Here is a 24,166-nt window from a genome sequence, read left to right as displayed (position 1 = left end):
AACCGCTCCCTTGACTCCCCCTGGCATGCTTTGAGTCCCCCCCCCAATTTTGAACTTGGGGGAACTGGGGTGGGGGCTCCTGGCTCCTCCCACCCCAGTTCCCAGAGGTGGGGGGCAGGACCGGGCACCCGGAAGTGCGCAGCACAGCTGTCATGCCCCGCTGCTCTTATTTCAGGAGGCTTTTTTTTTTTTAAGTGCTGGTTTTCCGAATATTTTATGCAGAGAAGGAGGGAAAATTTATAGTGGCAATTATTTTCTCACAGTCTGGCGCGCAAGCAATTAGAAAAAAGGGGGCTTAGCAGAGCATGGCGTGCTGCGGGATCGCACAGCCCCAGCTTCCCAGGAGCACGGTCCCCAGTCCCACCGACGGTAAAGGCTCGTAAGCAGGAAAATAATTTGTCGGCGTTTAAGCCTGTGCCCCTCTGGCGTGTGTAATCGCTCCGAAATAAATGATCCGACGCTGTGAAAAATGAAGAACGCAGGTCTTGGTGAGACGTGGGGCGGACAGCGCGTCTCGGCTTTGGAGTCCGCCCCCATCGCAGCCCCCAGCCCAAGGCTTTCAGGCTCTTGGTCTGGATTCTGCTGCTTCCCTTCCCAGCTCTCCCTCCTCTTCTGGCTGGGAGTTGAGGATGGCGGCCACTGTCCTCCACCCCACTGCGCCGGGGCTGGGGACTCACACCCGGGGTGGAGCAGTGGGCTTACCTTCAGGCAGCTCCTTTCCTTGGGACCACGGCTGGGCCCCGGCACACAGGCAGAGCCAGTGGTGTGGGCAAGATCCCTGAGAGCACCAGCCTCAACTGCCCAGCCGGCCCTCTTGTATTCAGATGTCTGCCCCACCGGTCATCAGGCACACATGTGGAGCGGCCACCACTCAGCAGCTGGTGGGGCCGGGGGGCCCTTCTGCCCCAGACTCTGCTGGTAACGTCACAGACCTTGCTCGCAGGGTAGACAGGGCAAGGCTGCGGGGAGCACGTGTGAGCCCTGCCTCCAGACTCCTGGGATGGGATGGGGAGATGGCAGTCTGGAGGAGAGCATGGGGGCTCTGGACTGTCTCCCATAGGGTCTTCTGACTCCCCTCTGGCCATCTGGCTTCCTGGGAGGAGCTGCCCGTCCTGGGGCCACCCACAGTGGGCGTCCTGGTCCTCTGTGCCCTCTACCCTCTGTGCCCGGGAGCTGGCAAATCAAAAAGAGTTGTCCTGGTTTGAAGAAAAATCTTTATTAATAATCTTCATAATAATAATGCGGTTGTTTTGAATGGTCACACCTTGGAAGCATACAGAATGGTAAGAAAGGAAGCCTGGGGCCTGGCTGCAGTCCCGGGGTCGAGAGGGGTGGGAGGGCGCAGGGCCGGGGGTGGAGCTGCTGCAAGAAAAGGGTCGAGAACAGCAGAGGGTGGAGGGGCCTGTACAGAGGACGAAGCCGGAGGCAGGGCGGGGCTATGTACAACGGGAATAGAAAAGGAGCCTCATCTCAGTAGCTTCAGGAGCTGATGCTGAATATAAAGTGAGGTGTATTTTTTTTCCTTTTAAAGTTTCGTGAGACAGTGGAGCCATGTTGGGAGACTACATCTTTTGTTGTTTTTTTGCTGCTCCCCCGACTCCAGCTCTCCCTGCCTGGCCAGCGGCTCCTCCCTGCTGCCTGCCGTCTGTTGCCCCCATGACTCTAGGACCTGAGCCGGGAGCAGGGGAGGGGGCTGCGGACCCACCAGGCCTTCCCCCACCCCTGGCTCTCCCTGCTTGGACGTGCCGTCCAGACCCATAGCACCGTGACCCGAACCCTCGCCGTGCAGCCAGGTGCCGGCCCGTCCCTCTGTTCCTCTCTGCAGGACTGGGCCCTGCAGGGCGGAGGCCAGAGGGCTCTTCCCAGCTGCAGCGCGAGGCTGACCTTCTCTCTCCTGGACCAGGCCCAGGTTCTCCAGAAAGGGAACCAGAAACGACCAGTCAGAACAAGACCTCGGCCTCAAGGTCCTCACCCCTGGCTGGGCAGCCAGAGCCCCCTCATGTGGAGGGAGGGGGCCTGGGTGCCCTGTAGTTCTGGAAACATATCAGCCCTTGGTGTTGAGGTCGGACCCCAGGGCTGCTGGTTGGACAGCCTCCAGTGGCTGCAAACTCCTCCCCAGGTTCGCAGGACACAGGTGTTGGCGGCGCGGCAGGAGGGGTAGCCGGGGCCCAGAGCGCAAGACACAGGGTGACTGGGCACAGCCGAAGCCCCGAGATGAAAAGCAGCCCCCGTCCCCGCGCCCGCCCAGCCGTCCCTCCGCTGGCACAGTCGGCAGCCAAGGTCGAGTCCTGCTGGCCACTCCTCCTGCTTAGGCCTGCAGCCGCTCGCCGCTGGCCCACGCTGCCTCGAGTGGGGCCCGGAAGGAAGACGTGGTAGAAAACGGAGTCCCTCCCCTCCCGCCTCCCTCCTGCCAGCGCGCTGCCGGCGGCCGGGGGCCGCGGACCTGCTCCCTCGCTGTGGTGCGATGGCTCGCGGGCTCGCGGACTCGGACGCGGTGGATGCTTCTCGGTTTGGTTGGCTGTTTTGCTGCTTGGATCTGAACATCTTTTTTTGTTTTGTTTTTTGTTTTGTGATTTTTTTGTGTTTTTTTTGTTTTTGCCCTTCATGGTCCAAGAAGGAAACGGTGGAAGCTTTCACTACAACAGAAACAGAAAGGCGCGACTTGCAGCTCACAGGAGCACTGGCCAGGCGTGCTGCCGGGGCAGCGGGACCCGGGACCCCGGGTGCCAGGAGGGAAGAGAGGAGGCGCCCCCAAACCGGCCCCACTCCCAGCTTCAGGAGCCCCCTCATCTTGCGTAAGGGAATTTAATGCAGACCTCCGGCCTCCAGGGCAGAGAGGGCACGGCTGGTGGTGGGGGCAGAACAGGGCAGCAGGGATAAGCGCAGCTGGCAGACGCAGCTGGTGGACTCTGCTAAGACCTGGGTGAGCAGGGTCTGGCTGCTCGGCGCAGATGAGGGCAGAGGCCAGGGCATGGTGGGTGGATGACGCTGCATGGGCCACGTGGGGGTCTGGAATGAGGCAGCTGAGAAGGTGCTCTGGGCAGTGGTGGTGAGTTGGCTGGGCACCCTGCGTGTGACCTCCCACTCCACCAGCCAGGACAGATGTGCTGGTGGAGTCGGCGGAGGCTCACGCCCTGGCTGGCGGGGACCTGCACCCTCTAGCTGGCCGTCCACACCCCTGGAAGCCCAGCTCTGGCACATAGGAAACCTGGGCCTCCTGGGTCCTTGCCACTTTTTCCTGTCGCAGAGGTACCAGGGCCGCGTATGAAACTTCCAAAAGCTCCCGCGGCTGTCTCGGCTTCACCTGCAGGCCCCAGAGCCCTGCAGCAGAGCTAAGCCCCAGGCCTCTCGGGACGGCAAGTGGATGCTGGGCACTGTTCCTCCAGGGAGTCCGGAGGACAGGCACCACCCTCCCCTGCTCTCTCACTCAGACTCCCCCTCCGGAAATGTACCTGGATAAGAACGTCTCAGGTTGGGGAAGGGGAGATGGTGCTGCACTCTGGCGCTGCACAGACCCAGGTGCCAGGCTGGCAGGGACCCCATCTCAAAACTGTGGCTGGAGAGGACAGACTGTGGGCGGTGAGGCAGACAGGCTGAGCGGAGGGCCCTCGGGCGCTGCAGGGCTGGACCGCTTTTGGGCTCTGGGGCAGGGAAATTTCTCCCTACGCTCTCCCTTCTTATAACAGAGGCTAAGGAACCCCTGAGGCTGGTGGGGCTCCCGCACGACTTGTGACAACTTCAGCAGGAAACATCAATAAAGTTTAATCAGAAATGTTAGTTTAGCTGGATGGGGACAGAGGGCAGAGACACTTACTCCTGTGATAAGCTGGGTGACGATGGGGAGGGAGGAGTACTGTAGAGGCTAGGAACCCACCGACTGAGGCAGACAAACGGGAGCCCCTTGCTTCCTGAACCCCGGGGGAGGGGCTGGGGCTCTGGCCCAGACTGGTTGGGGTGGCTTCCTGGGGAGGCCGGGCTGGCGTCTTCCGTGGCTCTGTAGCCCGGGGGCATGGGGAGTGGGCATGGCCCTCTCGGGCTCTATTGCTAGTTCTCGGGGAGGGGTCTTCTGCCAGCCTAGCCCCTCCCACTGTGTGCATACTGTACCTGAAATGGCTTGGGGGGGGGGCACAACGTCAACAGAGTCAAAATAGGAACCAAGGTTTCAGACATACAGGGGTGACCAGGGTCAAAGACACACACGCCATCGTGGGGGGTGGGGAGACCAGTTGGCCGGAGGTAAAACCTATGGACTTAGAGTCGCAGAGGTCAGCGGCGCGTGTCGCTGACCGGGAGGGGCGTACTGTCCTCCTGGTGGCTGTGCCTGGTTTTGGACTGCTGGGTTTGGTGTGTACTAGGCAGTCAGTGTGAATGCTGTTAGGGGCTGGGCCTCTTGCTAGTAGGGGGTGAAGCGGCTGTACCCTCCTCGGCAGAGGCTAGCCTGCAACATCAAAGATGAAAAACAGCCAATCAGTACCGCCTTTTGGGAGGGGGGGGAAAAAGCAAAAAGAAAAAAAAATAAGGAAAAACAAAAAGAGAAATAGCTAAATCCCGTTTTCTGCCCGCCTCATGGTCTGCCTTGGGGAGAATGGGTGCTGGTTGTCATGGCAGCAGGAGGGGCCCTGGGCCTGTTTCCGATGTGGTGGTCTTGGGGTCAGGAAGGTGCTGGGGTCACCAGCCACAGTGCTTCTGGATAACGAGGCTTGAGATGTCTTTCGGCCACTGTCTTGGCTCAGGCCTGGCCCTTCCCTGCCCGCTTTCTCTGTCATCTGTAATCTGGGGGGCAGGTCTGAGCAAAAGCCCCACCTCCTCAGCGCCCAGCGGGGCTGCCGGGGTCAGGACTCAGCCCCTCCAGGCACGGGAGGGTGGAGGGACCTCTTGTCAGGGTTCCCAGGGCCTTGGCTCTACCAGGAGGGGCTGCATCTGCTCACCCAGCTCCGTGGGGCCTTCTGGGGTCCCTGCGCCTCCTCCATCCTGCTGGGAGGACAGGCCTTTGGCACTGTTGCTCTCCGGTGCCCCTGGGCTCCCCTGGGTCAGGGAGGCCTGCACAGGAACCTCCTGCCCTACCCACCAGTTTCCCCAGAAAAAGGAAGAAAATGGCAAGTGCCAGAGAAGAAAAGTTGGGGGAAAAAACAGAAAATCTTTAAAAAAATCAATAAAAGAAAAAAGAGGGAACCCTCTGTGAATTACGATCCTGGAGCCAAGGGGCCTGCAAGCCACGGTTTTGGGGCCTCCATCCAGGAGTGGGTGTGGGCCCCCCACCCAGAGGCCTGGGCCCCATGGCTGCCAGCAGTCACTGCAGGCTGCCTGGGATGTCTGAGGCTCGTTAAACATCAAAAAAGACAAAACAAAAACTGGGAGGGAGTAATCGAAAACAAGGGAGATGAAAAAAAAATCCATATTGTCTCTGAACCTCCTCCCTCTTGACCCCCACAAAAATGTTTTCATCTTTGATGCTGGATGCCAAGCTAGCTAAAAACCGACAGTAACACCCCCTGGGGTTGGGGGTGGGATGGGCCTGGGAGGTAGGTGTCCACTGCAAGCAGATTTGGGGGTACAGAGTGAGCTGGGCTGTATGGATACAGCCACAGCTGTATCCACACACACACACACACACACACACACACACACACACACACACACTGGCCCACACACCTCCGGCCTCAGCAAGCCCAGGAGTGCGCCCCTTCCGTCCCGCCCCAGGCCCGTGGTCAGAGGCCCCATCTCCCCAGGAGAGGGCCTGCAGACTCAGCCGGAGCCACGGACGGGCCACGGAGCAGGGCCTTGGGTGAGAAACAGCAGGTAGCCCTTGTTCCCTACCTCGACGTGAGAAAAGGTACAGCAAGGAGGTGACAGAACACAGAGGGACCATGGCACGGACACACCCACATGAGGGGAAGTGGAGGCCCTGCCTGCCTCTGGAGCCTCTGCCGGAGGGTTTTGTTTGGTTTTCCTGGTGAGGGGAACGGAAGGCCCGGACGGGACTTTCGTTACAGGGCTCAGAAAACCGGGCCACGCCAGAATTCTTCCCAGACGACCAGACGTCACTACTGGGCAGCCGACTGTCTGGGCAGACCTGCCTCCCTCTAATTCCACAAGGGCACAAAGGGGCAAGTCCTCCCCCAACTCAAATCCAGGCCTCTGTCTTCCAGGCACCAGGCCGAGGGCTGGGTCATTCCCCTAAGGGCTTGCCCGCTCACCCGCCCCCCGCCACACACCTGGCTGCAGCGCGAGCCGTCTCGTCACGGCTCAGGGCAGCCAGGCCCCAGCCTCCTTACCATGGTTCCAATGCTGTAGGTCGCCGCGGGGCCGATGGTGTGATGGTAGGGGTCAGCAGCTGCGTAGACTCTGCCATAACTGGGGAGGTGAGCACAGGGGGTGGGGTGTGGGCAACGGGGCATTTGGGGGGCCAGCAGGTCTCCTGCCTCCTCCCAGACGGCGCCCCAAGGCCCCTCCCTCCCCTGCACGCCCCCTTCTTCTTCCTGCCTGTTTGGAGGCAACACAGCCGGTCACTCTCTGAACACGTCCAGCGAGTGCTGACCCTGAGCGCTGGCCTGCTGCGCCCCCGACAAGACCCACAGGCTGAGACACAGTGTGAGGCTGCGAGGAAGGTGTGGGTCCAAGGGTGCCGCCTGCCCCTGAGAGGGAGGGCTGGGCGGTTTCCAGGCCAGAGCCGGCATGCGATGGCTGTCCTCCACGAAGCGCCCACCGCCTGGCCGGTACTGGAGCCCGCACGCTTCCCCAGCCTGCAGCTCTGCAGCCAATAGGCCGAGTGCCCACAGGGAAAGGTGACAGGCCAGCCCCCCCTACGAGACCTGCCCTCAAAACAAAAGAGAACCCCCCTTGGGCCTCTGGGTGTGCTTTCAGGTGGGCAGAGGCCTCTGCTCCCAAGGTGCACACACTGCCTTTCTTTCTCGGGGTTGAAGGGTTTCAGGTCTGGGAGCGCTGAGAAGCGTCAGAGGGGTGCCTGAGCAGAAGCAAACGCTCCTAATTACCTTTCTCACTTGGGCCTCCAGAGCTTGGGGAGGGGGGTTAGGCCTCCAGGGCTGGGCATCAGAGGAGCTGTCCGCTACCCGAGAACCCGGGGGTCCCAAGGCTCCCCTCTCTTGCAGGCAGGAAGTGATTACAGAAGTTTGGGGCTTGCTGTCTTGGGGTCTCCAAGCTCACATGGACCTGCTCTCCTTTGCCCAGACCCTGTGTCCACCAAAGGGAGGCACCCCCAGGCCCTGAGTGTTGTGGGTGAGGGTTCCTGTCTGTCCCAGCCCAGCCCGACGACCCATCCATCTTCTCCCCGCCCCCGCCCACCGCGGGTACCTGTCGCTGTAGGCGGCCGCGGCTGCTGCGGGCTGAGCGTATCTGTAGGCGGCATAGCCTCCCTGCAGGGTAAGGGGAGGACACGGCACACGGGCTTAGTGGGCTGGACACAGCATTTCAACCTTCATCTTGGCCAGGTGAGGGGTAGCTGGTGCAGGCCTGGGGGCACCTGGCTTCTGGTTTTGTGGCATGGTTCAAGGTGGGGTTTCTGTTCACCTCATTCATTCATTCATTGATGCGTCCATTTGTGCGTTCAACACGCACGGGTGAGCATCAATGATATGTCTGGCTGTGTTCAAAGCTTTGGCACACAGTAGGTGCTCACAGAGTTGCCACCAGGCCAGCGTACCCCTGACTTTGATGCTGGTGGGTATGGAGACTCGGTGCTATCCTGGACACTGGGATGGGACAAGGGCAAAGGGCATTAACTCAGACCACGTCTTAGCCCTGACCAATGGATTGCTGAATTACAGGCGACCACCCAGGATGGAAATGAGGTCTTGTGTGGGGTGGGGGTGGGGGTCGTCAGCAAGGGCTCCGAGCTAGAGGAAGCAGTAAGTGCAGCCCCATGAAAGAAGAGAGGAGACAGGACCCCATCAAGGGGGTCTGCCCTGGAGCCTCTACCTCCTGGTCTCTCTCTGGCCTCTGCAATGGACACAGGGTGCCTATGGGGGCTCACTCAGTGACCCCAATGCTGTTAGGAATATGGGAGATTCACCCACTGTCCCCATCATACAACTGACACCTTGTGAAACGGAGAAGACACGCCTGGCTCATCGGGCTGCTGGGGGATCCATTGCTACTCGCACCCTGAGCACAGATAACCCGGGTTTACCTGTGCTGAGGTCGCCCCCTGGGCTCCCAGGACGGGGGGGGGGGGGGGAGTGGGGCCGGGAGTGGGAGACACTGACTGTTCACTGAGACATATGAAACGCCAGATTCTACCCTCCCTGCCCCGGGGCTACACTTACATAAATCTCAGCACCATAAAAGCCATCCTGATACACGACCCTGGAAGCAAACGGACAAGAAAGTGGTGGGAACGCTGGAGAGGTGGGGTAGGCCGGCTCCGGTGTCTGCTGAGGAGGGAGGGGGCAGGGTGCCAGCCCTGCCCATGGGACTGGCATTTTAACAAGCGTTTGCTCCAGTGCCCTGTTTTGGTATAACAATAGAGTAACACCCTTGCTGGTCAGCTCCTTTCTCCCACAAACCCAGGGGCCCGTCGGCCCACCTTGCTTACCCTTCCCCTACTCCACCCCAGGCAGCTGCATCCTGCCCCCCATTAGGGTCGGAGGGCACCGGGCCCCGGGGAACGGACCAGGGAGGGCTTAGAGAAGGCCCACTGAGCTCCAGGGCCGACCACCACCCATTAAAGCATTGGGCAAGGTGCTGGGGCTCTAAACATCCCTCACATGCCAGAGACCCTGAGATCCGGTGGCAGGGCGGAGGTGGGTGTACTGATATGGAAGCGACTGCTGTGTGAACCGCCCCCCACCCCCGCGCCACAGTGCTGGAAAGGCTGCCTAGCCCCTCTGGCTGCACCACGCCCCCCTCCCCACGCTCCCGGGGCCGTTCTCCAAGCCTCCCTCCCTGTGCGCCCCAGGTACTCACGCTCCGTAAGTCGGGATGGGGGGCGGGGGCGGCGCAGCCCGAAACGTATTGTACACAGCCCGGCCCCGGCCCCGTAGGTGCGCGCCCCTGTAGGCAACAGCTGTGCCGGTTGTGGGGTAGGGGAACCCCGTCACTGCAGGAAAGGGCGTCGGAGAGGAGACAGTGTGAGATGGAAGGCTAAGGGAAGGAGGGGAGGCAGGAGGGCTGGGGCCTGACCACGGCCGCATCTGGCCACACATCCCGCCTGGCCACTCCCACGTGGCCACGCCCCACCACGCCTCGGCCTGGCCACGCCCACCCGAAAAACGTCCCCCGCCTAGCCACGCCCCTGGCCACGTCCTCCCACACAGGACGACTGGCAAATGACCGCCCAATACCCGGCCAGGCCCGCCCCAGCCCTGCGCAGCAGCTCCAGCGTTTACCCGCATAGAATTCAGGTCCGTAGACTGCCCCTACCACCGGGTTTAGCTTCCAGCCTAGAAGAGAAGCAAAGAAACCCAATCACTGTCTTCCGCATTGTCTCCCCACCTCACACTATGCTTGGGAACCCCAAAGACTCCAGGATGAGCCCCACTGGGACATTCCGAGGCCGTGGCCACTGCAGAGGACGGGCGGGACCCCTCCGTCTGCAGTCAGGGTAGATGGATTAGGTGGGAACACAGTCCCTGGGCCCCTCTTGGGATGCTGCAGCCTCACTGGCTGAGTGCCTTCTGCTCCCTGACAGAGACCCAGTCACTGCTGACGATCCTCCTGGTATCTTGATTCTTTTCGCATTTCGGCCTTCCCCAGCCTGCCCCAGGCCCTCCCTGTCCTGGGGCACTGGCCCCAGCAGCTTGGGGTCTGCAGTGTCTGCAGGAGAGCAGGAGGAGGGAAAGTGGAACGCGTTATTATGCAACGTCTGTAGGCCCCCAGCTGGGGTGCGGGGTGCTGGTGGCCTGGGTACGTTAGTGCCTGACGGCCCAATCTCATGGGAGCTGTCTCATGTGGGCACCTGGCTGCCTTCCAGGAGGGTCAGAGGCTGCCGTAAAGGAGCACGGCCTCAGCCACGGCGGCGACCTCCTTCACCTCCTGCCCGTCTCTGTCCTGGGTCGGGGCTCCCTTTCTCAGTGCTGAGTCCTGCTTTTGCTATCCTGTGTCTGTTTTCCCCCAAAGCAGCCGGTGGGAGGGCTGCCGGGGGAGGAGGTGGGGAGGAAGGGGCTTGGGATTAGGGATAATGAGAAGGACAGCTAGCATCCTCTGACCACGTTACCATATACCACACTGTCCTAGACCCATCCAACGAGGAAGGTGTCACGACCTCCCATCTTACAGATGAGCAAATGGAGGCTCAGGGAGGCGCGGCAGCCTTGACTCACAGGGCTGGAGAGTGGCAGAGCCAGACCAGCTGTGGGATGCCAGACCCACGTTCCTGGCCACTCCCTGGCCCCCAGCCTCTCCGGCTCTGCAGGTGGGCAGGCTGGTCATCCTCTCCCACCAGAGACCCAGGTGCACGGGTGAAGGCCTGCTCCCACCTGAGGCTCTGGGGGTAGAAACCAGCCAGTTGAGCCTGTACCAGCTCCAGGTGGTCAGGAAGTGAGGGTGGGGTCAGCTCACCTGACCAGGCCCAGCCCCTGGCCCCTCAGCTTATCGGGGTCTTATCTTTGCAGCACACCCCCAGCCCAGCTCCACGTCTCAAGCCCAGATTCTAACAGCCCCGCTGCTGGGCTGGCCGGGAGGTGTCCAGGACAGAGTTTCTGGGGCCTTGTTCCTCCTGGGGGCCCGTTCTCCACACTCTCCATGAGACTGTGGGTCGCCTTCCATCCCTGGTCCACCATCACACGACCAGCACAGATGTTTGCATCTGAACATTACTGCTAGGCCTCTGGAATCTTCCATAAATACCAGGTCAGGGGGGAAGAAACGCTTCATCTTCTGGGATGACCTCCAGTCCCAAGAACTGAGTCTTCTTAGTAAAAATCCACAATGGAGCAGAGTCCTGAGCCAGTGGCCCAAGCCCACCTCCCTTAGGTCCCATCTGGCAGCTCTCCTGGGTGCAGTCAGAGAGGCTGCACTTCTGCTTCGGATGGCCCTGGCACCTCCCTCTGCCAATTCTGGAATCCTGGGTGCCTCCACCTGTTGCTCTGGCCCCAATTCACTGTCTGGGACCCCAGATGACAGAGGCAGTCTGAGACCCACCTGGGTGGATCCTTTGTTTCTTCAGCAAATAGTAACACCTGGTCAAACCTTGTGAGTCTATTTCCTGAAGTGGAAATTTCTGCCCCTCTGACCGACCGATGAATTGAGTCCTCTGAAGTGTTAAGCAGAGTCAAGCCTCAGTCAACAGAGCCCATGAGCTGGGCTTCACTGCCACCTGCAGGGAACCCAGGGCTGGCCCACTGCAGCCCTTGTCACTCTTGCCCAGGGCCAACTAAGATGTTTAAATGAAACCATGTTTGCCACCGAAGTGGGCAGAGGTTTCTCCCTCTCTCCACTCCCCGTCGTTCAACCGGCCTCGGTTCTGTGCCCATTCCGAGCCAAGGGTGCATTTGTTCAGGGATGGATTCTCTTCCGAATCCCACGTTCCTCAACATCCTCAGGTCTGCCCAGAAAGCAGGGGCGTGTGGCTCTCGGGAGAGGCTGCGCAGCCCCCTGGATCACCCCGGGCCTGTAAAAACGTCTACCTCTTTCCTTCCTGTGCTGAGCACCAGGTCACTGAAGTCATACACAGCGTGTGCTCAGGACAGGCGCAAAGCCGGGGAGCCCCCAGATTTTTAGAAAGAATTTGAGCTTTGATAGTCCTCCAAAGAGCAGGACGGGAGTGACAATAATCTCATCTAAATGGGGTCTGGCCGGTGCCCCAGCCCGGCCCCAGGAGGGAAGATTGGGGGGCCCAGCTGGCGAGTCAGGAGGCAGATCCGCCCACTGTCCTGCCCTAGGTTTTCCATGCTGGCCGGTCCCCTGACTCCATGTATATCTGATCACACCAGGACAAGAGAGTCTGGGGGTGGCTCAGTCCACTCTTCCCTGCTAGTGGGGGTGGGAAGCAAAGCCCATGCCCTGCCGGGAGACTTGTCCCGGTGGAGCAGGGCTGCTGCTCCCTGGCGAGAGGAACAGAGTCAAAAAGGCCCCAGAGAGTTCCCAGCTGCACTCAAACCAGTCCCCGCACCAATCCTTGCCGGGTGGCGCTAAGTCACCCAGAGGCTGAGAGCCGTCCCTCCACGCCTCCCTGCAGCCAGCATTCAGCATCAGCTGTTTTGTTCCAAAGAAGACCGGCCACATCTGCTTACGGTCGGGTCCAGGTGCACATGGGCACAGCGCTCAGCTGGCGCACACTACGGCCCGCGGGGCCTCAAGCTTCCGTGTTTCCAAGGCCCAGGGCTGGGCGGTGGGGGGCTGTCCCTCTAACTGTCATCATACCCATTAAATACCGAGCGCCTCTAGCCTCGGCACTTAGAACATAAGGAACGATCCAGGAAGTGGCCACTTTCCCCCTGTGCCTGAAGCCTGTCCTCGGCCTCTGGGTACGGCCACGCTCGGGAAAGCAGGGGGGGTCTCACCAGCTGTGTGGGTGGAGGCGGGTGGCCCCAGCTCTCCTCCTGCTTCGCTGACCCACCCCCTTCTGACCGCGGCAGAGCCGGGACATGAGGGGGCACTCAGCATCCAGGGAGGCTGGCCTCCAGCAGCCTGGGCTCCTCCTGGGCCCTCTCCCCACTGGTGGCCCCTGCAGCCTCCCTGGGGTCTTGGGCCGCTTACCGTTGGTATAGGGGTTGGCAGTCTTCTTGTTGGTCATGACTCGGGCCGTGGCGTTATTGACCTGCCCAGAGAGAGGGAGGGAGAGGCTGAGGGGAACATTAGCCTGTAGGCCACTGGCCGCATGGTCCTGCTCTGAACTTCTCCTCCGTGGCCGCCTCGGAGGGGGCTGGGGGCTGGGGAGGAGGCCCTGGGACGCCCAGGCGAGGCACAGGACCACCTCCTCTGCTCGCCTGGCCCCCCACCATGGCCTGCCCTCCCCACTGGCCTCCTCCCTCCGAGTGCTGCCCGCACCTCACCCTCCGGCTGAGAACCTGGGCCTTCACTGTTCCCAGCACTGGCTGGTACCCAGCCTGGCCCAGGCCCCGGGCCCTCGGCTTAAGCATTGCACCCAGTCCCGCTGGCTCTTGCCGTTCACAGGACTGTTCCCACAAACCGAGCCCAGCCTCTCTCTGGCAACCCAAGGCCACTGGGGCAGCTGGCTGGTGGACTCTCCCCAAAGTGCTCTCAGCGCAGCTGACAGAATGGCCCCCACGACTTCTGTGCCGTGGGTGGCTGCTGAGGCCCTCCTGGTTGTGGGCACCAGGATGGTCACCCCTCCCCGTGGGGGCAGTATCCCTTTCCCTTGAGGCCAGCAGAGAGCTTTCTGTGGGGGCGGGGGGCACACGTGCCCGTGGTGGTGGGGCAAAGCCAATGGGGGAGGAGCAGGTAGGTACCAAGGGAGTGGGTCCTACTGTGCGGACATCTAAGGCCGTGGTCAGGCTGCCCAGAGGACTGGGCTGGGCTGTAGGAAGGAGGAGAAAGCAGGGCAGGGGTGGGGCTCGAGGGAGGGGTCTGGGCCGTACTGCCTCCCCCCGGTCAGTGTGAGCCCCTGGGGCCTGGGGCCGCAGCCTGGGCTGCTGGATGCTGGGCTGGAGCCTGGCTGAGGTCGGTGCCTCTGGCACTCCTTCTGCTTCTGGAAACCCTCCCTCAGGTCCTTCCACCGCTCTTCCAGTGGCTCCGCACTAGCCGTTGAGCCCTCCCTCCCTGGCCACCCTTGCTGCCCGCCCTGCTCGGGAAGCCCAGCTCCCAGACACCAGAGCCTCAGCACTGAGCAGGGCACACGCAGCCGCCCGGGAAGGGGTGGTGGAGGGGGGCGTGTCGGGGGACCCCTCGCCTTCCCTCCCCTCTGCGCCTCTGGGCTGGATCCCTTTCTAGGCTCTGGCTCGTACTGCTGCCCACCCTCTGGGGGGATAAAGGCAAGGGGCAAACTGCAGGATGGGGCAGCATGGGGAGGGGGGACGGGGCAGCTGCCGCTCCTTGGTGAGACTAATGACCTGCTCCCAGCCACGGGCAGGCTGGGCTGGTTGAGGTCCTTGGAGCCGCCAAGCCTCGGAGACGAGACTTCTGGGGCTCCTCCCAGTGTCTGGCTGAGCCCCACAGCTGGGGACCTTTTCCAGGAATGAGAGGGAGGGGGCAGGGTGGGGGGCCCTTGGGTGAGCCTGAGGTCTAGACCCAGAAGGCGTGGCAGGTGGTGGGCTCGGCTCCGATCTCAGCTTGGCCCTGCCATGGGGCCCTGGCCTGGCTCTCTGCATGGCAGCAGCGGGGCTGGGTCGGGGGCCCAGGGTGACCGAGGCGGCTCTCAAGGGCGTCCCTGCCGCAGCAAACTTATCTGAGCACCTCAATTTTCCGTCCCTCTACGATCGTCCCATTCAGCTTCTCCCGGGCTCGGTCAGCATCTGAGCTAGTTTCAAAAGTTACAAACCCAAAACCCTGTGAGCGGAGAAGGACAGACATGGAGAGAAAGACATAGGATGAGAAAAAGGAAAAAAAAGGAGGCGTGGGGAGTGGGGGGGGGGCAGGGCAATGGGGGGCGGGGAGAGAGAGAGAGAGAGAGAGAGAGGGGTTGAGTCAGGTGAGTTGAAGGAGAGACTCGGGCAGCCCAGAGGTCTGTCCTGGTGCCACTGGCAGGACGCCTGGGAGACGTACGGCCCCGGGGGTGGGGCAGCTGCTGGCCTGGCCTGAGCCTGACCTGAGCTGACCGCCTGGCACTTGAAGGGACAGGCCAGAGCTATAAGAGAGATGTTGACCTGACCAGGGGCCAGGACTGTTGCCCTCATCCCACCTGGGGGGCCAAGGCTGGGCTTCTGGACCGAGTGGGGGCAGCCTCACCCATCGTCATCCCAGGAGCCCCAACCGGGCGGGGGGGGGTCTTCCCGTCCAGGAGCGGGCACCCTCCCGCCTGCCCCCTGCAGGCCCTCCACCGAGTCTCCGGGCAGCTCCAGGAAGGCCGGTGGCCCCCGGGGGAGCGGCTCGAAGGCTGGGGAGCCAGGCCCAGGGGCCGGGGCTCCAAGTGCAGACAGAGAGGTCCTGGCGACTTAGAGAGAAGGAAGTCTCAGCAGCGGCAGCGACAACACAGACAGCGGGGTGGGGAGGGGGGGGCGGGCGGAGGAGCGGGGAGTACAAGCACCCGTGTCGCTCAGGGGTCCTCAGGCTCGGAGCTCTCCAGGAAGCAAACGCACATTTCACACGTTAGCCTGGCGGGACCTACAGCCGGGCGCTGTAATGGTGGCGGCCTCTGGGCGGCACCCACCTTGGAGCCCCGCTCGTTAAAAATGATCTCCACGTCTAAAATTTTTCCGAATTGCTGCAGAGACAGAGATGGGGGTGGGGGAGACAGGAGAGGGTGTGTTAAGACTGCTGGCCCGGCTAGCCTGCTCCCCAGGGGACCCTTGCCCCCTGCCTGTGTCAGGTCCTCTGCCCCCGGCCCTCTTTCCGCCTCCTGCAGGGACATGAAGGTGCTCTTGGGTAGCCTGGCGGCGGGGTGGGGTGGGGTGGGGTGGGCAACCCTCCCCACCTTCCCGTGCAGAGAGCTTTTCCCGCCAGGACGCTGGTCCCATCTGCGGTGTCGTCAGCATCCTCTCCTCTCCCTGCTGGGACTTTGACACAAGTTGCTGACAGACCGCCCTAATTCACACACATGGGTTCTGGGTAAGTCCTTCCCAAAAGGTGGGGTGCTGGCAGGGAGAGGAGCCCCTGGAAGAGAGAAGGTGCTAGGGAGGGACCCTGCACTGCCTGCTACCTGTGCTGTTTGGGGCTGGGCTGTGTGTGGGGCAGGGTGCAGTGACCCCAGGCCCTTCTGCCTGACCAGGACATACCAGTCAGCTGGGCCCAGACGCTCTGGCTGCCCCCTTCCTGCCCCATCGCTGGCCTGGAACTCCCAAGGGGCAGCCTTGTCTCCCTCACTGGCACGTGAGACCAGGAACCTGTGAACCAGGTCCCCTAAAATCCCAGTGGAGGTCCCGAGGGGCCTGTCCTGAGGTCTCCAGTGCGTACAATTGATGAGTTTCCCCTTCACCCTGTAACATCTGGGAGGTGGGTGTCACGTGGGCAGGGAGGGAAGTCCTGGAGAGGGAGGATGGCGCTGCTGTGCTGCAGGGACGAGTGGACTCATGGGCATCCTGCAGGGACCGTGGGCGCCCCCGGGCGGCCTGTAGGGACTGAGTGTGCTGAGGCCCGTGACGTAGGGACTGGAAGGGCGTCCAAGTGAACTGACCTAGTAACATCGTAATACCAGCTGCTCTGAGTGGGGGCCCCGGGCTCAGAGAGGTTTGGCAGCTGCCCAGGCCCAGGGCCAAGAGCGGGCAGAATTCTCATCTTCCGATGATTCTAAATCCTGCCTGCACCCTACTGGGTCTAACCCCAAATCCAGTGGGGCCTGGCCCCCGGGAACAGAAGTGGATATCTGGGGCGAGGGCAGGTGTAGGTGCTGAGTCCATCCCAGGAGGACCACCTCCTGTTTGCCTGACAAATCCCATCTGGGGCGGTGGGTGGCATGAGGGGAGGGCTGGGGTTCAGGGCCCAGAGCCTGCCTGACTTGCGGCAGAAGTGGGGAGTGGGCACAGGGCAGGCAGGGCGAGGAGAGTTTGGGGTGGGAGAGGGAAGAAAGGGAGGGAACACGGGCCAGGCGCATGTGTCCTCTGTGGCCAGGGATGAACCCTGGCTGCTGCCCCCTCACCTGCCCACGGGGCAGCCCTGGCACCCGGTGGGCGTCAGCACCTGCTAGGTGTTCAAATCGAGTGACAGAATAAAGTCACCACGGGACTTAGGGGCCTCCCTGCAGGATCTTACAGTAACCCTACAACTGGCTGAAATCCTACAGAGCCAAGTCTAGGAACAGACAGGGAGAATCCAGGAACGGAACGCACACTTGCTTCCCATCCTGTGCTCTCCCGTCACCCCACCCCGGGGCCCGGAGGATGCCCAGAGAGGTTGAGTGCCTGGGCCCCAGGCACACAGGACAGGCAGGGCTGCTGGGTGTGAGGCCAGGAGGCTGGGCTGCCGCTCTGGGGGCACAGGGGTCCCTGGAGCCCTCATCAGAAGGAGGGGCCAGCGGAGTGATAACCTGACTGGCACTGGCCTGGGCCTGAGGGGCAGGTGGTGGAGGTGGCAGCCACGCAGGTCTCTCTACCCCGAGCCTGCACCCCTCCTCCTCCCTCCTCCCCCACAGGCTCGGGTCGGAGCAGGGCTGGACCCAGAGGGCAACGGGAGGCAGGACACCCAGGGGCCTCTCTGACACCTGGGCTGTGCACTGGGAGTGGGAGTGCGGATGGAGGGGCCGCACACACTCACCCCGAACATTTGCCGCAGGTCGGGGTCCCTGAACCGGAAGGGGATGTTGGAGACGTGTAGCCGCTTGGGCTGCTGCTTCTCTGTGGGGTCGGAGGGATGGAGCGGCTGGCTGTCCGTCTGTGCCGCGTCGTCTGTCTGCTGCGGGAAGAGGACCCGGGCTGGGAGGTGCCGCTTTCAGCTCCCATCCCACAGCAGGGGACCATCTAAGTGCCAGGTCTTCCCCAGGCCCCTAGGACGTCCCCATCCTGGGACCCGCAGGAGACATGGCACAGCAGCGCCTCAGCCTCAGGTCCCACTTCCAGGCCTTTCCCCGGGCTGTGTCTGCAGCACCATCGCAGGGCCGGGCCTCCCTGGCCCAGTGCGTCCTCCCACCGTGGCTCGGCCTGTCCGCTGAGGTCTGACCTCAGCGGTCCCTTGGCTGTCACGGTCTTTGAGGTGATGAGCGAACTGCTTCCCTGACAGCCCGAGTTCTGGGACCATGGGCGCCATTTGGGGTTTCCAGCTCGATGAGAAAGTGGAGAAGTTTCAGAAGCCACCGCGACACACATATCCGTGGCGGTGCTGCCCCACAGGGAGGCCCCCCCGGGGCTGCCTGCCTCTTCTTCTAACCCTGCTCTGGGGCTCTGCATCTTCCAAGGCTCAGGGGTGGCCACGTCCAGTGCTTCAGAGCTGGTCCTCATTTTGGAGCCAAATGTTGGTCAACAGAGGGACTCTGAAAGACTTGGGTCTCAGGGAACAAAGCTGCCACAAAGCAAGGACCCCCCCCCACCAGCTCCCCGAGAGGCCAAGGCCGTGAAGAGGCCCCGAGGCGGTGCAGTGCAACAAGCAGGTTGGGCTGGTGGCGTGCGCGCGAGGTTCCTCCCTGGGGACTTCATCAGCTCACAGCCAGGCTGCCCTTCAGCCTGGTTGGTCCCTGCTGAATCCCCAGAGCCAAAGGCAGGCTGGGCGTGGTGAGTGGGGGACGACTGACCGAGGGGCCTGGTTGGCTCATCGTGACCCGGGGGCTGGCACCCATGGCCTTCTGCAGGCTGCTCAGCGTTAGTACCCAGGATCAGAGCTGGTGACGGATGGGGTGGGTGGACAGACGCCGGCTCCCTCCCGTGGGGCTCCTCTGCCCCCTCGTGCCTCTGCCCCTTGTGGGCATAACGGGCCGAAAAACACCTTTTATTGCTTCTTTCCTCTTCCTGCCTCAAGTCCCGGCTCTCCTCCCGGGTCTTTTGGGATCACCAGCCCAATACACTGCTTGAATTTGAACCTTTGTCTGGGGGTCTGCTTCTGGGACAGGACTCCAGACGACGGACGGCCTGGGGGCCCACAGAGAGTGAAGCGGGGAGGGCAGGGTCCTCGAGGCCTGGGTTAGACTTTGCACAAATGGAAGTCCCAGTGGCTGTGGTCTCCCACGTGGCTGGAGGAGCAGAGGCAGCTGGCCGGCGGCGGGAGGCTGGGCCGCGGATACACAGCTGAGAGGAGAGGTGCCGGAGAGCACTTTCCACAGGTCCCCGGGAACTGCCCGTTTGCTTCTGGTGGGTTCTGTCCACCAGAGGAGTGCTGACCGGTACCACAAGCTTCCTGGAGCCAGAACAGTGAGCAGGGCGAGGTTACTGTGACCGAGGTCTCGTGCTGTGGCTGAGGAATGGACCCCGAGGGGCAGAGCCTCACCAAGGCCAGTGGCTGGAGATGTCTCTGGACTCCTGAGTGCCTGCCCTAGATGGCCACCCTCGTCATCCTTTCTGGAAGGAAAGGGCCGCTCCCCCAACTCCTGCACTCAGCGGATGCCATAGGGGAGGGGAGGGGATGTCACCAGCTCCTGGGCACACTTCCAGGTGGTGAGCTGGCAGGGGGCCTGGAGGGCTGCAGGGGTGCGGGAGCATCTTGTTCAAAGGCCCCTTAGCCTCAGCTCTGTGTTCCTGTGTTGAGAGGAAGCACAGGGTGTCAGGGCCCATTCGTGGGTTGGAAGCTACCATCGTCTCGTGTGCCTGGGGACACGCGTGACCTGGGGCTCAGCAGGCTGGCCATCCCATGCGTGGCAGGCCCAGTTCTGACGAGCGTGTGTTCTCTGAGCCCAAGTGTGGGTCCTGCGCCTGTTCCTGGGGGTTTACCGACAAGTGCCGACCACCCCCGCTCCCAGGAGCCCACCTTTAGCAGGGAGGCGTCTGAGAAGGAACAGCTGGTGGGGTGGGAGGGAGGTAGTAAGCCTCTGAGGATCCTGATCTGGCCTGTACATGCCTTCATTCCCGACGGGCAACATGGGGCAGCTGCCTTTGGGCTTTCCGGGGACACCTGTGGGCTCCTGCCCCCAAGCCCGGGACCTGGAGTTGCCCGAGAGCTCAGCCCCTCCCCGGCTGCCCTGCTGTCCCCCTCCCTTGGTCCCACTCTTCCTTGCAGGAAATAAGCTTGTGTGCCACCTTCAGAGGGCCCACCTGTGCCCCTGGATCAAGGCAGAAGCGACAGAGCATCTGCTGATTCTACATAGGTCTGAGCCCCGCCCTCTGGCTACAACAAGCTGTAGCTCTTCCATGCAGTGGTAAGAGTGGGCCCAGTGCCCCTGTCACCCCCCTCCACCCCGTGCCTCCCACAGACCTGTGCCCTCAGCTGCTCCTGGGTACAGGTGACTAAACGGACTCACCCCAGACTTGGAAAACTAGTGGGAGAGGGGCATGCAATGCTGACTCTGGGCCAGCAGAGGGCAGCGGTCAGCGCGACCTAGTGGCCAGGGCCACAGGAAAGGCCCAGCTTGCGCTCAGAGGAGATGGGGAGCCCTGGGCGGGGCAGGGGTTGGAGCGGGGACACCACGGGAGGGTGCTGACGAAGCTGGGGCATCTGGGGCTGGGCTGGGCTGTCCTTTCTGTCCCGCCTTGGGCCCTTCCTAATAGCAGAACTGAGCCCACTGTGTGTCTCCAAGATCCAGGGTCCTCCTGCCTCTGCATCCCACCCCAAAGGCCCTTAGGGGAGCAGCTGAGGGTCAGGTGGGAGAAATGGGGTAATGGGGGCAGGACACAAGTAAGAAAAGAGCCCCCCTTGCCCCCAAGCACAGCTGCAGACAGAGGCAGATAAATGGGTTCAATGACTGTGAAATTGTAAGATGTGCAGAGAAACCCCAGAGTGCAACAGCACACTGGCTGCCCCAAGGCGAGATGGAGGCCTTCCCACCATTTATCACAGTGGTCCAGGCAGCCTGCACCGCCTTCCAAGGGACTTTACTTCCTTTTTTTTTTTTTTTTTTTTGCAGTACACGGGCCTCTCACTGTCGTGGCCTCTCCCGTTGCGGAGCACAGGCTCCGGACGCGCAGGCTCAGGGCCATGGCTCACGGGCCTAGCCGCTCCACGGCATGTGGGATCTTCCCGGACCGGGGCACGAACCCACGTCCCCTGCATCAGCAGGCGGACTCTCAACCACTGCGCCACCAGGGAAGCCCTTCCTTTTTCTTTTTTGAAGCAATCTTTGCCTTTGATTCTCAAATGCAGGGAAAAGAGAAACAGGGGCAGCAACTCTCCCTTCCCTCCCACAACTGCTCTCGGCCGCTTTGCTTCTGTGTCTTCCCCATCTCTGTGTCACCTTAGTCGTCGTGGGTCCCCCCTCCACCTTTCAAGGCAGCAGCCAGCCCATCTCGGTGGGACAGCATACGTCCCACCCTCGCACCCTCCGAGGAGCCTGCAGCTCTATTCACCTGGGCCTCCCCAAGCCCAGCACAGGGAGAGGCCAAGAGGGCCCTGGGCAGGGCTCGTTAGGTCTGGCAGGGCCACAGGCAGCAGGCCAGGACCTGGTGGCCGTCACTGGGATGGAGTCAAGGCTTGCTGATGCCGCACGGGAGACTCCTGGAAATGCCCTTTCTCTATGGCCCCATCTCTCCTCATCTTTGGTCCTCCAAGACCTCCTGGGCACTCGTGCAGTGACTGTCAGCTGCCTGCCAGACATGGCTCGCCCCTGGTGGGCGGTGAGCCAGCCTTGGAGGAGGCATTCTGCACATGTGGCCTCAAGCCGTTCACTCATGAAGTCTTCTTCCGAACCTTGAGTGGAGCTGTGTGTCCGCTTTGGACTCCGTGGATGACGCCACGCTCCAGGAGCTCTCTGCTGGCCGCTGCGCTTGTTGCGTTGGTGTTGATGGTGCCGTCTGCTCGCACCATGCCTGCTGAGTCTCACCCTGCAGTGCTGCACTCCCACCACGGTCCACCCCTTTTACTTTTCTTAAGCCCCGAGAGCCAGGAGCACAGGGGACCAAAGGCCGCTGCTCCGGGTGGAGTTTCTGCTGCTGCAGTGCTTGCTGGTGGGGGAGGATAGACAGCCAAGGGGCAGGCCGTGTGAGGCCCATGGTGCAAAGGTGAGGCGGCCCCAGAGGAAGATTTGGGAGAAGGGGAGGAGTTTCTGAGAGGAGGTCCCTCTGGCTGTCCCACGATGGAGGGTGGACAAGTGGGTGGGGAGGACACCTGCAGGGGACCCGCATGGCCTTGAATGAATGAGTACTCCAGGGAGGTGGTCCCCAACTCACACCCCTGGGGGGCCCTGCAGGGTAGTGAGGTGGGCCCGCTCCATCAGCAGCCCCAATCCCTCAGCTCCCCCTGCTGCCTTTTGACAAAAGAACGTAGATGACACCGTGATGACAAACGGAATCCACAGACAGGAGAGGGCAGGTCTGGACAAAAGCTGGAGCCCGCACCGCCTGCTTCTAGCGTCAGGCTGCCTGGGGAAGGCCAAGAGGAGAGTCAGAGAAGTGACGGAGGCCTGACACAGGAGGGACATAAGACAGCTGAGAAGCAGGGCTGGGAGTGCCAGGAGTTACTCTAGTAGAAGTGGCTCCTGGAATCTTAGAGCGGGACGGCCGGCGGCCACCCTCCCCAGCTGCTCCCAAGGTGGGAAGCCCCTGCTTGAAGAAACACTCCCAGTCAGAGCACTCACGCCAAAATCTTTGCCGGGCAGCTCTGGGTGTCTTCGAGGTCACCTACTAATCCAGTAACTTTCACCCGTGGGGCCTCCGTCTCCGGATCCCGATGGAAGAGCAGCAGACTCTGACCCCCTTGCCAGACCTGAAGAGCCTCAGGTAAAGAAAGGAAGGTCGAGGCTGCCCGTTCACGGGCTCAGTGGCTCTCTGGCCCAGGCACTTTCCTGGGGAGGCGCTCAGCTGAGCAGGGAGACTCTCATGTCTTAGTTGGCTTCTCTCCGAGACTCCTGGGTCTTCTCTGGGGCCGTGGATTCTCACAGGCATGGAGGTCAACACTGGCCCCCTTCCACTTTATGTCCCTGATTGGTGGGAAGCAACGGCTCCCACGGGGCAGGGCCGGTCATTTTCCCCATGTGTCCCCAGTGCTGGCTCAGCACCTGGCACAAGCAGGTCCCCACAAATGTCTGCCAAAGGAAGACGACTTTCTTTTTTTTAATTAATTAATTTATTTATTTTTGGCTGTGTTGGGTCTTCGTTGCTGTGCGCTGGTTTTCTCTAGTTGTGGCGAGCGGGGGCTACTCTTTGTTGCGGTGCACGGGCTTCTCATTGCGGTGGCTTCTCTTGTGGAGCACGGGCTCTAGGCACGCGGGCTTCAGTAGTTGTGGCACGTGGGCTCAGTAGTTGTGGCTCACGGGCTCTAGAGCGCAGGCTCAGTAGTTGTGGCGCAAGGGCTTAGTTGCTCCACGGCATGTGGGATCCTCCCGGACTAGGACTCAAACCCGTATGCCCTGCATTGGCAGGCAGATTCTTAACCACTGCGCCACCAGGGAAGCCCCGAAGGGAGACGACTTTGAATCTGTCGTGGTGAGGCTGTGTCAGGGGATCCAGGAGGCCTCTGTTTGTGCTGTCGAGGCGTTAGAGGGTGTTAGCTGTCGGTCTCGGCACCCTCTGTGTCAGCTGCAAGGCTGATCCTCTTGTCTCCCAGGCTTGCTTCCAGGGCAAACCTCTGGGGGTCAGTATTTGTTCATAAGGAGGTTGTGAGAGGTTTTTCCAGATACACCCCGTCTTCTGTTGTCCATCAGAAAGAGACCAGTTGGCTGGCCGTGACCTGTTCACAGGTAGCCCCTCTGGCTCCCGTGCTCACCTCTCTTTTCCGAGGTAGAAAAGCTAAACCAGGGAAGTATGGTTTGCCTCCCCATTCTAAGGCCCGTGGGCGCTGCCCTTCTCATCCGTGGAACCCTGGGGGCGTCTATGGCAGACACCCTGTACCAGGGACACTGGGATAATGGAAAAGCCTGGTGGCTTTGGTGCTGACTCAGGCTGGGTGGCGCTTCGAGCAGGCAGGAAGGGCACTGGCTGGGGTCTGGTCCAGCCCAGGGGGCAGCTTGGGGGGGCTGTGTCTCCCCAGAGCCTGGATGCTGCTGCTTGCACAGGGAGGGTAGGTGATATCTGGATCCAGGGGAACACCGTGGGAGCCAGGTTGGGTTAGAGGGGGGCACCCATCAGATGGGCGGTGCCACTCCCGGTCAGCACAGGGCGTGCTGGCCTCCTGCCAGGCCCCGCTAGCCGGCAATGGGACAGATCAGCAGGGCCAACTGGACGAGCGCAAAGCCCCAGAGCTCGGCGGGGCGTGGGCGCCCGGAGAATGCAGCGGAGGAGGTCAGGGAGGGGATGCGGCAGCCTGGTCTCCAGAGGGGCTACCTTCACAGGGCGCCCACCCCGGTTGGCCAGGGGCGGCGGCACTCCTGGACGTGACCCTGGCTATCAGGAAATCTCCGAGAAGTGCCCGGCTCAGCACTTTCTCCTTGGGGCTGCATTACAACCACATAATTGAAGCTATCTGATTGGAGGGCAGCCAAGCAGGTAGATTACAAGTGATTAGCAATGATAGGAGTGCCTGCAACCCGAGACAGCCCTGAGGGGCCCTGGGCCTCTCCTTGCTGCCGCCAGCCCCCCCTCACCCCCCACCCCCGCCGCCCCCTGCTTGCCCCCGTGATGCCGCTGGGCCAGGCGAGCCCAGGTCACTG

The 24,166-nt window shown here is 61.9% G+C and overlaps 1 protein-coding gene across 4 annotated transcripts in view; it reads right to left on the bottom strand.

Moving 5' to 3' along the window:
- Positions 1-2,558: 2,558 nt before the first annotated feature.
- Positions 2,559-24,166, bottom strand: part of RBFOX3 (RNA binding fox-1 homolog 3) — an 80,286-nt gene continuing 58,678 nt past the window's right edge. The window contains exons 3-12 of one of the 4 annotated variants that reach the window (XM_032616707.1): positions 17,263-17,400; positions 15,224-15,277; positions 14,311-14,403; positions 12,655-12,715; positions 9,345-9,398; positions 8,923-9,055; positions 8,283-8,322; positions 7,312-7,373; positions 6,276-6,354; positions 2,559-2,636 (exon numbers count right to left, since the gene is read on the bottom strand). In XM_032616707.1, coding sequence (XP_032472598.1) covers positions 2,634-2,636; positions 6,276-6,354; positions 7,312-7,373; positions 8,283-8,322; positions 8,923-9,055; positions 9,345-9,398; positions 12,655-12,715; positions 14,311-14,403; positions 15,224-15,277; positions 17,263-17,400 — 717 coding nt within the window. In that variant the 3' untranslated portion in view covers positions 2,559-2,633. Of the gene's footprint in view, positions 2,637-4,393; positions 4,439-6,275; positions 6,355-7,311; positions 7,374-8,276; positions 8,464-8,922; positions 9,134-9,329; positions 9,399-12,654; positions 12,716-14,310; positions 14,404-15,223; positions 15,278-17,262; positions 17,401-24,166 lie in introns of those variants that run through there. The other 3 variants (XM_032616709.1, XM_032616706.1, XM_032616708.1) reach the window with 3 other exon arrangements.

Source organism: Phocoena sinus, chromosome 20 (assembly GCF_008692025.1).
Source record: "Phocoena sinus isolate mPhoSin1 chromosome 20, mPhoSin1.pri, whole genome shotgun sequence".
NCBI classification, from domain to species: domain Eukaryota; kingdom Metazoa; phylum Chordata; class Mammalia; order Artiodactyla; family Phocoenidae; genus Phocoena; species Phocoena sinus.
The sequence above is the reverse complement of the archived record's forward strand: the minus strand, read 5'-3'. Positions and strand labels throughout refer to the sequence as shown.